General features: G+C 45.4%; 1 protein-coding gene across 3 annotated transcripts in view; it reads left to right on the forward strand.

The window, feature by feature from the left end:
• Positions 1 to 15,340, forward strand: part of XPO6 (exportin 6) — a 114,681-nt gene extending 99,341 nt beyond the window's left edge. For 2 of the 3 annotated variants that reach the window (XM_048866287.2, XM_048866286.2), the window contains exons 19-24: positions 75 to 189; positions 2,118 to 2,289; positions 2,769 to 2,930; positions 6,777 to 6,875; positions 10,022 to 10,252; positions 14,623 to 15,340. In XM_048866287.2, the coding sequence (XP_048722244.1) occupies positions 75 to 189; positions 2,118 to 2,289; positions 2,769 to 2,930; positions 6,777 to 6,875; positions 10,022 to 10,252; positions 14,623 to 14,724 (881 nt within the window). In that variant the 3' untranslated portion in view covers positions 14,725 to 15,340. Of the gene's footprint in view, positions 1 to 74; positions 190 to 2,117; positions 2,290 to 2,768; positions 2,931 to 6,776; positions 6,876 to 9,212; positions 9,308 to 10,021; positions 10,253 to 14,622 lie in introns of those variants that run through there. The other variant, XM_048866290.2, reaches the window with a different exon arrangement.
• The last annotated feature ends 556 nt before the right edge of the window (positions 15,341 to 15,896 follow it).

The raw sequence follows: 15,896 nt of genomic DNA on the forward strand, positions 1-15,896 counted from the left end.
ACAAAACAAACATTTGCAGTGCTTTACAGCTGTCTCGTTAATACCTTCCCTTGCCTTTTTTCTTTCTATTATAGATGTGACAGATGAGATGCTGAGCTTCTTCCTCACCCTCTTCCAAGGACTGAGGGTACAGATGGGAGTACCTTTCACTGAGCAGATCATACAGACCTTCCTAAACATGTTCACCAGGTATCTGTCACCCCAGTTGCCTAACTGATGAAAAGTTATTTCTGGACCCTGTGTGAGGAAGCTCCTTACCTTGAGAACTTCTGCTGTATGAGCAGCTTGCTGATTGGCCACTTCTCTAAAGTGTCCATTAATATTTTCACCCCCTCAAAGTGTCTGGATTTTTTTCCCTGTCCCAGGACGGAATCCATTGGGGGAAGGAGGCAAAAATGCTTCTGAAAAACTCCAGATGACTTGTAGGGAGGAGGCAGGTTACAACACTGGGGGTTGGTCCTGGGGCTGGTTTTGTTCAACATCTTCATTAATGATGTGGATGATGGGATGGGTTGCATGCTCATCAAGTTTGCGGATGACACTAAGCTGGGGGGAGAGGTAGATATGCTGGAGGGTAGGGATAGGGTCCGGAGTGACCTAGACAAATTGGGAGGACTGGGCCAAAAGAAATCTGATAAGGTTCAACAAGAACAAGTGCAGAGTCCTGCACTTAGGACGGAAGACTCACATGCACTGCTACAGGTTGGGGACTGACTGGCTAAGCGGCAGTTCTGCAGAAAAGGACCTGGGGATTACAGTGGACAAGAAGCTGGATATGAGTCAACAGTATGCCCTTGTTGCCAAGAAGGTTAATGGCATATTGGGCTGCATTAATAGGAGCATTGCCAGAAGATCGACGGAAGTGATTATTCCCCTATATTCAGCACTGGTGAGGCCATATCTGGAGTATTGCATCCAGTTTTGGGCCCCCCACTACAGAAAGGATGTGGACAAATTGGAGAGAGTCCAGCAGAGGGCAATGAAAATGATTAGGGAGCTGGGGTACATGACTTATGAGGAATGGCTGAGGGAACTGGGGTTATTTAGTCTGCCGAAGAGAAGAGTGAAGGGGGATTTGATAGCAGCCTTCAACTACCTGAAGGGCGGTTCCAAAGAGGATGGAGCTGGGCTGTTCTCCATGGTGGCAGATGACAGAACAAGGAGTTATGGTCTCAAGTTGCAGTGTGGGAGGTCTAGGTTGGATATTAGGATAAACTAGGAGGGTGGTGAAGCACTGGAATGGGTTACCTAAAGAGGTGGTGGAATCTCCATCCATAAAGGTTTATAAGGCCTGGCTTGACAAAGCCCTGGCTGGGATGATTTAGTTAGGGTTGGTCCTGCTTTGAGCAGAGAGTTGGACTAGAGGTCTCTTCCAACCCTAATCTTCTGCGATGCTATGACACAAGAAGCTATCCTCTGCCAGTGAACACAAATCACATTCCCAAGCTCCTCTCATAAATAGGTGGGAACAGATCTTGTATGAACAAAAGGGGGTGTTTTGCTTCTCAGAATCTGAAACAACATTCAGAAATTGATCTCTGCCTCCAGCATAGGCCTAGACTGGGAGCTTCTACGTCTGTGAAGGAAAGAACCTTTCCAGGCTGCTGCACCTTGCATGTGACCATGAATTCGCATCGGTGCCTTGATCAAGAAAGGATAGCCTTTCCAGCTGCAGGATATGTGCTGCTGCCGTTTATAGTGGCCTAGCTGGATGGGGGAATTGACTGCCCACCAGTCATTAACCTGGGGCCTGCACACGAATGCTGTGAGACATGTTAAGGAAATGGCAAAGCTATTGTAATATCTTATGGTTTCATCTAAGACAAAAGAAATATTGCAGAACTGACTTCATGACCTTGTTCTTTGTTGCTCTTTAAGGTCTGGATCAGGAGAATATTGAGTGTGCCCTAATCATCCTAAATCTATGGAAGCCGGGGTGGTTTTGTGTCACTTCGTCAGAGCCAGCTCCCTTCTGAGATTGGCTGCAATCAGTCTATAGCAACACCTCAAACTAAATTAATGGTGTTTGTCTGCTGCCATTGCCTTCAAATGTTTTAATTTGACTAAACATCTCCCTCAGACTTCTGACAGTGTCAATGACTTTCTTTGTGTCCTAGAGAGCAGTTAGCAGAGAGCATCCTCCACGAGGGCAGCACTGGCTGTCGTGTGGTTGAGAAGTTTCTGAAGATTCTGCAAGTGGTAGTACAAGAACCAGGCCAAGTGTTCAAGCCTTTCTTACCCAGCATCATCTCGCTGTGCATGGAACAGGTCTACCCCATCATTGCAGAGGTAGGACAACTCCCATACAGCAGGTGGAGTTAGTGTCCAGTTAAAATCCTGAGCTGGAGAAGCAATTTTGTTTTTCTTCATGCTGTTGCAATCTGAGCCACTAGATGGGGTGAGCTGGGACAGAATTACTGTTAAATCTGGAGCCTGATGGGGGTTGAGGTCATTGCATGCTAGCTGTGAAGAAGATAAATTTTCAGATATGTTCAAGGCAAGGCTTCAGGACTCACTACATGTACAGTGGGTTTTTTGCATAGCCCAGATGAGCATTGGGTCTCATGCTTACCCTAGAGGAAAATAAGCTTTAAGTTCTTGTTCATCATCTCAGCCATGCCCTTGCTATAATGTAGCACCTCTGGTCTGAAATACTGTTCTGGATGACCACCTGCATATTATGGGGAAGAGCTGTTGCGTAGTGGGATCCACTGAAGTAGCTGCTTTCCACCAAAGCAGTCTGTTCTAAGATTCTGTTTCTCCCCCAGCGCTCATCTCCTGATGTGAAAGCAGAGTTATTTGAGCTGCTTTTCCGGGTCCTCCATCACAATTGGCGGTATTTCTTCAAGTCTAGCGTTCTGGCAAGTGTCCAGAGAGGGATAGCAGAAGAACAGATGGAGAACGAAGCACAGTTCAGTGCCATTATGCAGGTAACTCAACAACTCTCATAACTTGAGAACTTAGGATTTCCTGATGGAAGTTTTGTGTTGTAGTGACCAGACAATTAGAAACTCTCAGGGTTGACTTAAACTAGATTTAACGTGTTGAGTTCTTGTTGCACAGCTATGGAAATGTTAGCTCACACGTGGGATGTATGGTTGTGTAGACAAGATGCAGAATATCTTACCCGTTAGAACATAAAGGGATAATAGGCATCTCAAAGGGTCACTTTCTCGATGTGGATTTGTGCACTACAATGATGCAGCACACCCCACATCCAGAACTAAAGCATCATTGTTCCCTTTACCACCACACGTCTCTTGAAGTGCAATAGGGCAATCTGGTAGTGATGAAAGCTTGTATGGTACTAAGGTGTCTCTTCTGGGTTTACATTGACTTGTTACTATAAGATGTTCCACTGTATCTGGGTCCACCACATCTAGGAAAGAACAGTTACTGGATATTATGTAGCAGTGGTGAGCAACTTGGGGCCCGTGGGCTGCATGCGGCCCATCAGGGTAATCTGATTGCGGAACGCAAGACCTTTTGTTTAAGTTGACTGTCCACAGGCACAGTCTCCCGCAGCTCCCAGTGGCCGTGGTTTGCTGTTCCTGGAAAATGGAAGCGGCCGGCTGCAGGGATGTGCTGGCCGCCGCTTCCTGCAGCTTCCATTAGCCGGGAACGGCGAACTGCAGCCACTGGGAGCTGTGGGGGGCCGTCCATGCAGACAGTCAGCGTCCGCAAAATGGCTCATGGCCCGCAATCAGATTACCCCGATGGGCCGCATGCGGCCGGCGGGTTGACCACCACTGTTCTATAGGCTCTGGTCCTTTGAATAGAGAAGGGAAATGAAATATAATAGCCCACAGGTAAAGCCTATAGGATTCTTTCCAGCCTGGACAGCCAGAGTCCTAAAAAGCATAAAACTTCCTTGTTTCAGGTTTTACTCTGGCATTTATCAAAACTGCTCGAGCCTGTGGATACTTACTACTTTAAGAGCAGGATTAGCTCTCCAAAGGGTTTAACGCAGCTTGCAGCAAAATTCAAAGCATCATCCCAATCAATCACCCAGTCGGGCTGCCTGATGCAATGCTCTGTACCTTCAGCCTACTTCAGAGTAAACAGAGCCTTGCGCCATGCCCTGGGAGCTCTCAATATCTGGCAGGTCCGCACAGGGCAGAGAGTTCCAGAGGGCAGGGCCATCCACTGGGAGGTCAGATCAGAGGCCTGGCCACACAACTGCCTGCGAATGAGCACTCACAGGAGCGGTCCTCTCTGTAGTATTACAGGTGGAGACATTTCTCTCTCATTCAGAGAGTTAAACCCTGTATTGAACTTTCTCTGCGTCCTTCCCCTTTCTGGTATCTTATGTATGCGGATAATTAGTACATGGCAAGCAGGGGTTTAAATCTTCAGTGCAGTAGCCTGCAGCATGCTAACTGGCCATGTGGACTCTGCTGCGGCACATGGACAGTTCCATAGTACGCTGTGCCCTGCTGCTGTTGACCAGGTCCACACGGCCAGCCAGTGCACAACAGGCTGTAGATTTACAGCCCAGCTTGTCAAGCACTAACTCTCCAAACAGAGAAGCCCTTAGTTTCCACTGAGATCTACTAGGGCTCATGGCACATCTCTGCGTTACTACCCAGGCTATGCAGGGCTGCCTGAGCATGTTTGTTCTTGCCCCTTCTCTGACAGTGTAACTGAACTGAACCTTTCAGCTGCACCTTTCTAAAGTGCCTTTACTCAGTAATTGAATATTAGCTGCCTTTTGGCCAGCGATTCCGGGCGACTTTGTTTTACTAGTTGGCTCCTGTTAGTTAATGTTCTGCAAATGTTCTCTATGGTAAGAACAGCCTGTGTTATCCAGCGGAGTGCCAGCCGTATCAGGTCAGAGTCCAGGACTGCGGCTGGATTTTGAAAAATGCTGGGTCGTTTTTGACCATTAACACTGAGTTGCATGGCTATCAAGGGTAATCTAGTTTCCTGTTACATGATGGAAGCTGTGGTACCCTATGGGAGGCATCAGGTAGAACTTTTCTACATCCCATTCCTTGTACAATATTAAAGCAGCTTAGTATGTGAGACTGTCATACTCCTGAAGCCTCAAGTCTTGGCCTCTATCTGCAACAAGATACTAGTCCAGTCCAATCCAGCAAATTTTGTTCCTAGACCCCTTGTGGCTTGTCTTTCAGCTACCTGCAGTTCCAGTTCCTTTTCTTTTATTGCTCACAGTAGGAATGTGTTATATCTGCCTATTGTCCTGGCCTCTGGGCTTATCCAGATGTTTAAAACAAAACCTGAACATGTGTACTCTCCCTCTTCCCTCCCCACCCCCACAAAGAGCTGACCAGATGAAAACACCTCATAATCGAGACCAGTGGTTCTCAAACTGTGTGTCAGGACCCCAAAGTCGGTCGCTACTCCATTTTAATGGGGTTGCCAGGGCTGGTTTAGACTTGCTGGGGCACAGGGCCAGAGCCAAACTCTGAAGGCTTCAGCCCTGGGCGGCGGAGCTCAGGTTACAGGCCCCCTGTCTGGGGCTGAAGCCCTTGGGCTTCAACTTTGGCCTCCCTGCCCAAGGCACTGGGATTTGGGCTTTGACCTCCCTACCCAGGGTAGCGGGGCTTGGGCTTTGGCTCAGACTGCAGTTCCCCCTCTGGGGTTCATGATGTAATTTTTATTGTCAGAAGGGGGTTGCAGTGCAATGAAGTTGGAGAACCCTTGGACTAGATCAGATCCTCCCATACAGCCAACAAACTTGGGTTCTAGCTGACTACCAAAGGGAGACAATTTCATCACCAGCCATTCCTCCAGTGAGAGAACACTGGCTTGAGCTCTCAAGAGTCTCAATCAAAGGACTGTTCAGAGTGTCTCAGATGTGCTTAGACTTCAGTTCAAATTCGGTCATTTTTTCTGGTCTGGTATCTGCATGGTTTGTTAAGCAATCACCTCTGCTCTGAGAGTTGACTGGAGTTAGGAGTGTCATGAGAGGCTCTTGTAACTCCTAGGGGGTTTGTCCCTGGGACATGGGCTCTTTGCTACTCTGAATAGGGCTCTGCCTGTATCCTTGGTGTCTGGATTATTAGATACAGGAGTGTCTCCCTGAGCTCCTTGAGAATATTTCCTGATGAAAGCTGAGAATCGGTCCTGTTTGGCAGGAACATTACTTGGAGGGTGAGGAAGGGAAATGGTTCCCTTTCTGGACTGCCAAAGCTGAAAGCTCGGCTTCCCACATTGCCATACACTAGGTTGGCTGTGTGTGTGAGGTCAGGTTCACAATGAAGGCAAACAGCTGGGGCCGGAGGGGTTGACCAAGACAACTGTAAATGGATGTGGCTCAGATTAACAGCTGGAAGGGTGTGAGTGAGGTCCTAAAAAAGAGGCAGGTCTTTCAAACAGCCTTCAGATTCTGCGTTGGGGAGAAGTGGTGGTTGAGCTTTTAGGGGCTGAAGCGCTAACTCTGCCGTCTGGGCTGACTTCTCCAGGTGTCTGTTTCAAAGGAGACCAGTCACTTGCCCTCCCAGCCTGGGCACTAGGTAGCAGTTCCCTGCAGGAGAGCGCGAGCAGGATTAGGCAGTATGTCTAGTATGGGAATGGGAGTTGAACCTGAAAAGCTCAGACAACACAAGCCTCTGGGCTGACAGAGGGCCCTGCCAAGTGGTATGTACTCTGATGCTAGGAGATCCAGTCGGGCACCAAATACTCCAATATATAGATCTACCTTTGGCCAGCACTTGATGTCATATACTCCAGTTCTGTCTGGCAAACCTGCATGCTGGTCTTTAAGCATATTGTTACTCATTCCATCTCCTAAGATCTGTCTTTTTCCATAGGCATTTGGCCAGTCCTTCCTGCAGCCTGACATACACCTATTTAAACAGAATCTCTTCTACCTGGAGACACTGAATACCAAGCAGAAGCTATACCACAAGGTGAGTGCCAGTTGGTCAACTCCTATGTGTGCTGTGTGCAGCAGCTAGAGGGCACTGTGCTGGGACCTGCTATATACCAAGTCCTGAGCCACTGCTCAGCTGAGCAGTGTGACAGTATTATGGTCTGGTATCTTGTGAACCTGGATTGCTAGAAGTTACTGCTTGATGGTACTGGAAAGCTGCAACTCCAAGCTCTAGGTGGTATACAGCACCCCCAGGAGAGGTTTTGGAGTAAAGGCTGTGGGCAGGGGGTGCAGCAGACCTTGACTCCTCATCTTCCTCTAGAGATAGTTCTGCGAGGGGCACAGCACAGATTAAATCAACATTCCCCTCAGTCTGTTGCACTGGTGTCTGGTACAGAAGTGATGCCACCTCTGCACTGGTCACAGCAAAAACCTCGTGGGCTCTTCATTGACAGTAGGGAGGAGGATGGAAGGAGTCACCCCAAAATGGGAGGGGAGGAAAGGATTCACTGGGACAAATCTTCCCCCTCCCTTGAGCAGAAGGAGCACAGAATAGGTGAGCCCCCACCATCACTTAATCGCTCCATGTTATGGAGAGAGGAGAAGAGACCAAGTCCAGGATAGGAGCTGCCTTGTGGAGGCAGAGGAAGGAAATTTGCAATCTACCCCAACAGCCAGGAAGAACTGGACTGGAATGAATGGAAGGACCAAAAGCTATTGTACTTAGGGGTTTGAGCATGGCAAAGGATGACTTTGGGTGCTGGGGTTTGGACTAGGTCTGTCAAGCAATTAAACAAATTAATCCGATTAATTGCGATTAACCGTGTAATTAAACAATAATGGAATACCATTTATTTAAAAAATTGTGGATGTTTTCTACATTTTGAAATATATTGATTTCAATTACAACACAGAATATAAAGTGTACAGTGCTCACTTTATATTTATTTATTATAAGTATTTGCACTGTTAAAAGAAATAGTATTTTTCAATTCACTTACTAATACAAGTACTGTAGTGCAATTTCACTATCATGAAAGTTGAACTTACATATATAGAATTATGTACAAAAAAATCTGCATTCAAAAATAAAACAGTGTAAAACTTCAGAGCCTGCAAGTCCACTCAGTGCTACTTCTTGTTCAGCCAATTGCTCAGACAAATAAGTTTGTTTACATTTGCAGGAGATAATGCTGCCTGCTTGTTGTTTACAATGTCACCTGAAAGTGAGAACAGTCGTTTGCATGGCACTGTTTTAGCCAGCATCACAAGATATTTAAATGCTAGATGTGCTAAAGAGTCATATATCCCTTCATGCTTCAGCCACCTTTCCAGGAAACATGCGTCCATGCTGATGACAGATTCTACTCGATAACAATCCAAAGCAGTGCAGACCAACGCATGTTCACTTTCATTATCTGAGTCCGATACCACCGGCAGAAGGTTGATTTTCTTTTTTGGTGGTTTGGGTTCTGTAGTTTTTGCATCAGAGTGTTGCTCTTTTAAGACTTCTGAAAGCATGCTCCACACCTCATCCCTCTCAGATTTTGGAAGGCACTTCAGATTCTTCAACTTTGGGTCAAGTGCTCTAGCTATCTTTAGAAATCTCACTTTGGCACCTTCTTTGCATTTTGTCAAATCTTCAGTGAAAGTGTTCTTAAAATGAACAACATGTGCTGGGTCATCATTCGAGACTGCTATAACATGAAATATATGGCAGAATGCGGGTAAAATAGCAAAGGACATACAGTTCTCCCCCAAGGAGTTCAGACACAAATTTAATTACAGTATTTTTTTAACAAGCGTCATCAGCATGGAATGCTGGCCGAAGCATGAAGGGGCATATGAATGTTTAGCATATCTGGCACATAAATACCTTGCAATGCCAGCTACAAAAGTGCCATGTGAACGTCTATTCTCACTGTCAGGCGATGTAAATAAGAAGTGGGCAGCATTATATCCTGTAAATGTAAACAAACTTGTTTGTCTTAGTGATTGGCTGACCAAGAAGTAGGACTGAGTGCACTTGTAGGCTCTGAAGTTTTTTACATTGTTTTGTTTGAGTGCAGTTATGTAACAAAAATATCTACATTTGTAAGTTGCACTTTCACTACAGAGATTGCACTACAGTACTTGTATGAGGTGAATTGAAAAATACTATCTTATCTTTTTTGCAGTGCAAATATTTGTAATGAAATGAAAGTGCATATTTTTAATTACAACACAGAATGCAATATATATGGAAATGTAGAAAAACATCCAAAATATTTAATACATTTCAATTGGAATTCTATTGTTTAAGTGCGGTTAAAACTGCTATTAATCGCAATTCATTTTTTTTGAGTTAATCACGTGAGTTAACTGTGATTGACAGCCCTAGTATGGACTCATCAGTGGAGGAAGGCTAATGATCTCTGTGTGAAGCATTTGACCCTCACCTTGGCAGGCTGCAAGGTATTTGACCTTTAAAATCAAGTCATTGTGATTTGTCGTGTTGAGTTCCCCCCACTTCAGTTCTGGCATATTGGCCATTGTCTTGAAGGACTGGAGGTAGAATCTGGGGCTTAGCCCTCCTGGCTACCAGATGAAAGCAGAGACCCCAGGTTAGGACCAGCTACCACAGAGGAACTCTGTCCTTGACCTGTGTCAATAGCGATGCCACAGCAGGCTGTTGTGGCTGGTGCAGTAACTAATCTTCAAGACTTGTTGGAACCTCTGGCATTGGGTGGGAGTCATACGGGCTGGAGTGAGAAAGGGACTTATTGATCTCCTGCTCAAGGAGTGGATGTTTAAACTGCCTTTGTTCTTCTGAGTCCATAACCACTGAGCTGAATAGGGCCAAATTCACCCCTGCCTTACACCAGGGATTAATTTGGCTCACTGTTCCAGTCCCTGCAGACTCAGCAGTGCTACACTGGGGTGTGTTCTGCACGGTCAAAAGGAGCTAGCAGCTTCTGTTCCTAAGTGAAAGCTGAAATCCTAGAGAAACCATTGAGGCCTCCAGCAAAGTGGTGGTCAGATGCAGCTGTGCTTACTGCCTTGATCTGGCCTTCGCTGTTAAGAACTGCTTCTCCCCTTAGTGGGCACACTGACATGGCACTATGTACTGGCTCAGTCTGACCCTGCCCAGGGGGCTTGGCAGCTTGGGAGGATATGACTGAGTGTGCTTCTCTCGCCCTGCAGAAGATCTTCCGGACAACTATGCTGTTTCAGTTTGTGAATGTGCTGCTTCAGGTGCTGGTCCACAAATCACATGACCTGTTGCAGGAAGAAATTGGCATTGCCATCTACAACATGGCCTCAGTGGACTTTGATAGCTTCTACTCGGCCTTTCTCACAGAGTTCTTAGCCAGTTGTGACGGCGTGGACTCCAATCAGAAAAATGTACTGGGAAGGAATTTCAAAATGGACAGGGTAAGGGGAGCAACGCTGCAGAGGGGTTACCTCTGAGCCAGGTACTAGCATGCATCACAGCAGAGTTATATCATGACACATTCACTACCAGCTGGAGACCTGACCCCTGCGAATTCCCCACCAAACAAAAGGGATTTCTCAGAATCGTCACTAAAGACGTGTGGCATTCCTATTGTCCTCTGTGCCTGCAACTGGAATTTCCTAGGGCTACTAGCAAATCCAGCTGCTGTCTTGTCTCTGATTGTCTACCCAGCTGTGAATGAATTGACATATTGGGGGAATAAACTTCACCTGTGGCACTTACTCACAGGGCCAGGACTTACTTACACTTGTTCTGGAACAAGGTCACCTTGCCCAACCAAGAGCTACCCTAGCAATTTACCTGCAGCTCAAGAGCTGTAGCAAAGATGTATAAAATAGTGTAGCTGCAATCTCATCCATCTCCTGCAGGCCTTTTGGATAGAGCTGGAGTAAGTGGGGGGCTCTAATCTCCCCAATGTGCACATCCTTATGAATAGGGCTGTCAAACAATTAAAAAAATGAATCTCGATTAATCACACGATTAAACAATAATGGAATACCATTTATTTAAATATTTGTGGGTGTTTTCTACATTTTCAAAGACATTGTTTTCAAGTACAACACAGAATACAAAGTGTACAGTGCTCGCTTTATATTTTTGATTACAAGTATTTGCACAAAAAACAGAATAAATAGTATTTTTCAATTCACCTAATACAAGTACTGTAGTGCAATCTCTTTATCATGAAAGTTGAACTTACAAATGTAGAATTATGTACAAAAAAAACTACATTCAAAAATAAAACAATCTAAAATTTTAGTCTGCAAGTCCACTCAGTCCTACTTCTTGTTCAGCTAATTTCTCAGACAAACAAGTTTGTTTACAGCAGGAGATAATGCTATCCACTTCTTGTTTACAATGTCATCTGAAAGTGAAGAACAGGCGTTTTCATGGCACTGTTGTAGCCGGCGTTGCAAGATACTTACGTGCTAGATGTGTTAAAGATTCATATGTCCCTTCGTGCTTCAACCACCATTCCAGAGGACATGTGTCCATGCTGATGATGGATTCTGCTCGATAACAGTACAAAGCAGTGCGGACTGATGCATGTACATTTTCATTATCTGAGTCAGTTATCACTGACAGAAGGTGGATTTTCTTTTTTGGTGGTTCGGGTTCTGTAGTTTCCGCATCTTTTGCTCTTTTAAGACTTCTGAAAGCCTCCTCCACACTTCATCCTTTCAGATTCTTAAACTTTGGGTCCAGTGCTGTAGCTATCTTTAGAAATCTCACACTGGTACCTTCTTTGCATTTTGTCAGATCTGCAGTGAAAGTGTTCTTAAAATGAACATCATGTGCTAGGTCATTGTCAGAGACTTCTGTAACAGGAGATATATGGCAGAATGCAGGTAAAACAGAGCCGGGGACATACAGTTCTCCCCCAAAGAGTTGAGTCGCAAATTTAATAAACGCTTTTTTAACGAGCATCATCAGCATGGAAGCATGTCCTCTGAAATGGTGGCTGAACCATGAAGGGGCATACGAATCTTTAGCGCATGTAAATACCTTGCAATGCCAGCTACAAAAGTGCCATTAAAATGCCTGTTCTCACTTTCTGGTGACATAAATAAGAAGAGGGCAGTTATCTCCTGTAAATGTAAACAAACTTGTTTGTCTTAGCGATTGGCTGAACAAGAAGTAGGACTGAGTGCACTTGCAGGCTCTAAAGTTTTACATGGTTTGTTTTATTTTTGAATTTTTTTTGTACATAATTCTACATTTGTAAGTTCAACTTTCATGATAATGAGATTGCACTACAGTACTTGTATTAGGTGAATTGAAAAATACTATTGGCCAAACCGGACAGTCTCTACACACAAGAATAAATGGACACAAATCAGACAAGACAAATCAGTCAAGAATTATAACATTCAAAAACCAGTCGGAGAACACTTCAACCTCCCTGGACACTCAATTACAGACCTAAGAGTCGCAATTATTCAACAAAATAGCTTCAGAAACAGACTCCAATGAGAAACTGCAGAATTGGAATTAATTTGCAAACTGGACACCATTAAATTAGGCTTGAGTAAAGACTGGGAGTGGATGAGTCATTACACAAACTAAAAACTATTTCCCCATGCTAATTTTCCCCCTGCTGTTACTCACACCTTCTTGTCAACGGTTTAAAATGGGTCATACTGATTATCACTACAGAAGTTTTTTTTTCTCCTGCTGATAATAGCCCACCTTAATCGATTAGTCTCGGTTGAGTTGGTATGGCAACCCCCATTTTTTTCATGTTCTCTGTATATATTGTGGCAGAGTTCTGACCATGTCCCTGTGGGTCCCGCGCTTCCAGGCAGTTTATGCTAGCCTCAGAGGGTCACTGTGACCTTCCATGTAGGCTCTTCTCTCTCTAGGGCCAGGGTACAGTCTACTGAGCCCTTTTCATCATCAGCCAGCAAAGAGGTTGGTGAGAGAACTCCCACAGTCTCTGTTGTCCCTACGGGCTTATTCAAAAACAGTTTAGCCTCCTGTCCTGACAGAGGCCTGTCTTCCCCTCCCAGGAGGTGTTTCTGTAGTGGCGGGTTGGGGGGAACCCGGGCTCGCCCTCTACTCCGGGTTCCGGCCCAGGGACCCTAATGGCAGCAGCTGTTGGTAGCCAACCTTTTCACTTCCAGAGTTGCTACATTTCCCTGGGCCACTTCCCCACAGCTCCCCCACTTCTCTCTCTCAATGCCTTCTTCACCTTTACCTTAGGGCTCCCTTTCCAGTGGCTTGAGGGTGTCTTCATTACCGAGCCCTTCAGCTGCACTTGCTCTCCTCTGCCTGACTGGAGTGAGCCCTTTTATAGTATCAGAGGGACCTTAATTAGAGTCTGGTGTTCACATTAGTTTAACAGCCTCACCTGACTCTTTGCAGGCTAATTGGAGTTATGTGCCCACCCTAGCCTGGAACAGCCCCTGCTCTGGTCAGTCAGGGAACAGAAACTGCTTATCCAGTGGCCAGTATATCTGCCTTCTGCTACTCTGCTGTACCCAACTTGCCTGGGTCTATCACGTAATATATATATATATATCTGCCTACTGTATTTTCCACTGCATGCATCTGATGAAGTGGGCTTTAGCCCACAAAAGCTTATCCTCAAATAAATGTGTTAGTCTCTAAGGTGCCACAAGTACTCCTCGTTCTTTTTGCTGATACAGACTCACATGGCTACCACTCTGAAAACTGTTTCTTTTGTTTATCATATTTATAATAAAAATATACACTGATTTCAATTACAACACAGGATACAATATACATGAAAATGTAGAAAACATCCAAAATATTTAATAAATTTCAATTGGTAATCTATGGTTTACCAGTGCAATTAATCGTGATTAATTTTTTAAATCGTAATCAGTTTTTTTTAGTTAATTGCATGAGTTAACTGCAATTGACAGCCCTACTTATGAAATATACCTGGCAATGATTACAGACCAACTTCCAAGCTCCTGGGAGCGCACATGGCCTTTGGGTGCTCCTGATCTAGAAGGGGATTTGTATGGAGGGAGGCAGGAAACCTGGAAGAAATAAGAATGGCCCTACTGGGTCAGATCAAAGGTTCATGTAGCCCAGTATCCTGTCTACTGACAGTGGCCAGTACCAGGTGCCCCAGAAGGAATGAACAGAACAGGTTAACATCAAGTGATCCATCCCCTGTCACTCATTCCCAACTTCAGGCTAACAGAGGCTAGGGACACCATCCCTGCCCATCCTGGCTAATAGCCTTGATTTCCTTGTTGGCTTCTAATATAGCCAAAATGCAGTTGGAAAATAGGAGTTTTTGCTTCCATGTGTCCTGTCACACTAGGAAACTTGGGAATTGCCCTGTGTGGCTCCACTGCAAAGAAGCACCCAGGTTGCTGTTCCAGCAGATGGCTCCTCCCCTGGCCAGATGATACCAGCTCATGTTCTGTGTGCCTAGGCACACTAAGAAATCAGTCCTGTAAATAAAACCCAGGATTTTCAAGCTTCTCTTGCAGGCAACCCCATTCTCAATAACTAGCCATTAGATTGAAGCACTATTCCAGGCAGAGAAGTGGCTTCTCTTAATATGAGATTTCAATAAGAGCATATTTACATCAAGGATTTGCCCTGGGATCAAACTGGGGGGGAACTGCCATAAGGTATTCTTCTGGCATCTACGGGAGAACTGGATTACAGGTGAAATAAATAGGGGCTTTTGTCTTTGCTCATTGATTTACTAGGACAATGCCAAATACTGCTCTCTGTGGTAAAACCGGTACTTGCAGGCCCTACTCCATTGTCACTGTAACTGTGTTGCTTGATCTTTCTCCAGGACCTGCCATCTTTTACCCAGAACGTGCACAGACTGGTGAATGACCTGCGCTACTACAGGCTCTGCAATGACAGTTTGCCACCTGGAACTGTGAAGCTATAGTTTCTGCACTGGACTCGTATTGATCACTGTAAAGAATGGATTTGTACTTCTTTTGTCACCACTTCCTCTCCTCCCTGCTCTCGTCAGTACTCGAGGATGATGCAGTGTCTTGTGCATGGGCACATGTTCTTGGATTCACGCACCACCATGCTTCCTTACCCAACCCAGAAGCCTCCCCACTGAGTCAGCAGCACTGCCCGCAAGAATGCGTCTTAACGCCAACCGTAGGGCATTCCCATCATATGAAAAGTCATCTTGCTGGGTTCTTGTTTTACTAATGTAGCACTTTGTTGCGTCCAGAGATTTCAGTGAGTCGTCTTGACAAATCTTGTGTGTGTCAATCATGAGGCAGAAACGCCAAAGACTACTTCAGACATTCGCACCTTCGCATCATTCCACCTTCCCGCCCCTGCCCTGCTCTTGGAGGAGAATTGTGATGTCGGGACTAGTTCGGCACTTGTGTCACTCCCTTTTGTTTTAAACTGCCTTGAAGCCTCCCTGCTATTTTCAGGGATTTAGAAACTTGAGGGTTTTTTAATGTTTCCTCATCATTCCATTGTGATACTAAAACAACATGCTTAATGGAAATAAAGTGCTTACTTTGTTGTTTTAAATAGCTTCTTAGCTCCATCAAGTTGCTTTGCTAGTTGGAAAAGCATTTCTTACCGTGGGAAGTATGAAGGGGAGAGGCACTGGGTTCTTGCCCTCCTGCCCATCCCAAAATGGGAAGACATCTTCAAAGGTGCATGATGCTGCAGCATGGGATACCTAGATTCAAGGTTAATAGTCCAAGGGGTTTTTATCTTGGAGGTTGAGCGGCGGGTAAAAAGTTCAACAGTCTCCATTCTGACTGGGCCAAAGTTTATGATGGCCCCAGTAGCACATTTGTGCCATCGTTAGGCAACTGGGACATGGTCTTTGCTTTTATGGTCTCTAATTTCTGTGACGGTCCTGTCTGAAGTATTACTTCATCATCTGATCCCCACTAGGGTGGTGAGGCCGTCCAGAGCCAGGGTTGAATGATTTGCATACCCTTGATGTTCGTGGATTCACATGCCACCACTGAGGAAGCAGTGCTGCTTGTTGGAAGAGAGCAGTTGTTTTGGTGCATCCTGAAATCTCAAGCTAATTTCCTTTAGGTGGTGCATACCTGAAGGAGTTTCCACCTAGAA

This window comes from Caretta caretta, chromosome 10, assembly GCF_965140235.1.
Source record: "Caretta caretta isolate rCarCar2 chromosome 10, rCarCar1.hap1, whole genome shotgun sequence".
NCBI classification, from domain to species: domain Eukaryota; kingdom Metazoa; phylum Chordata; order Testudines; family Cheloniidae; genus Caretta; species Caretta caretta.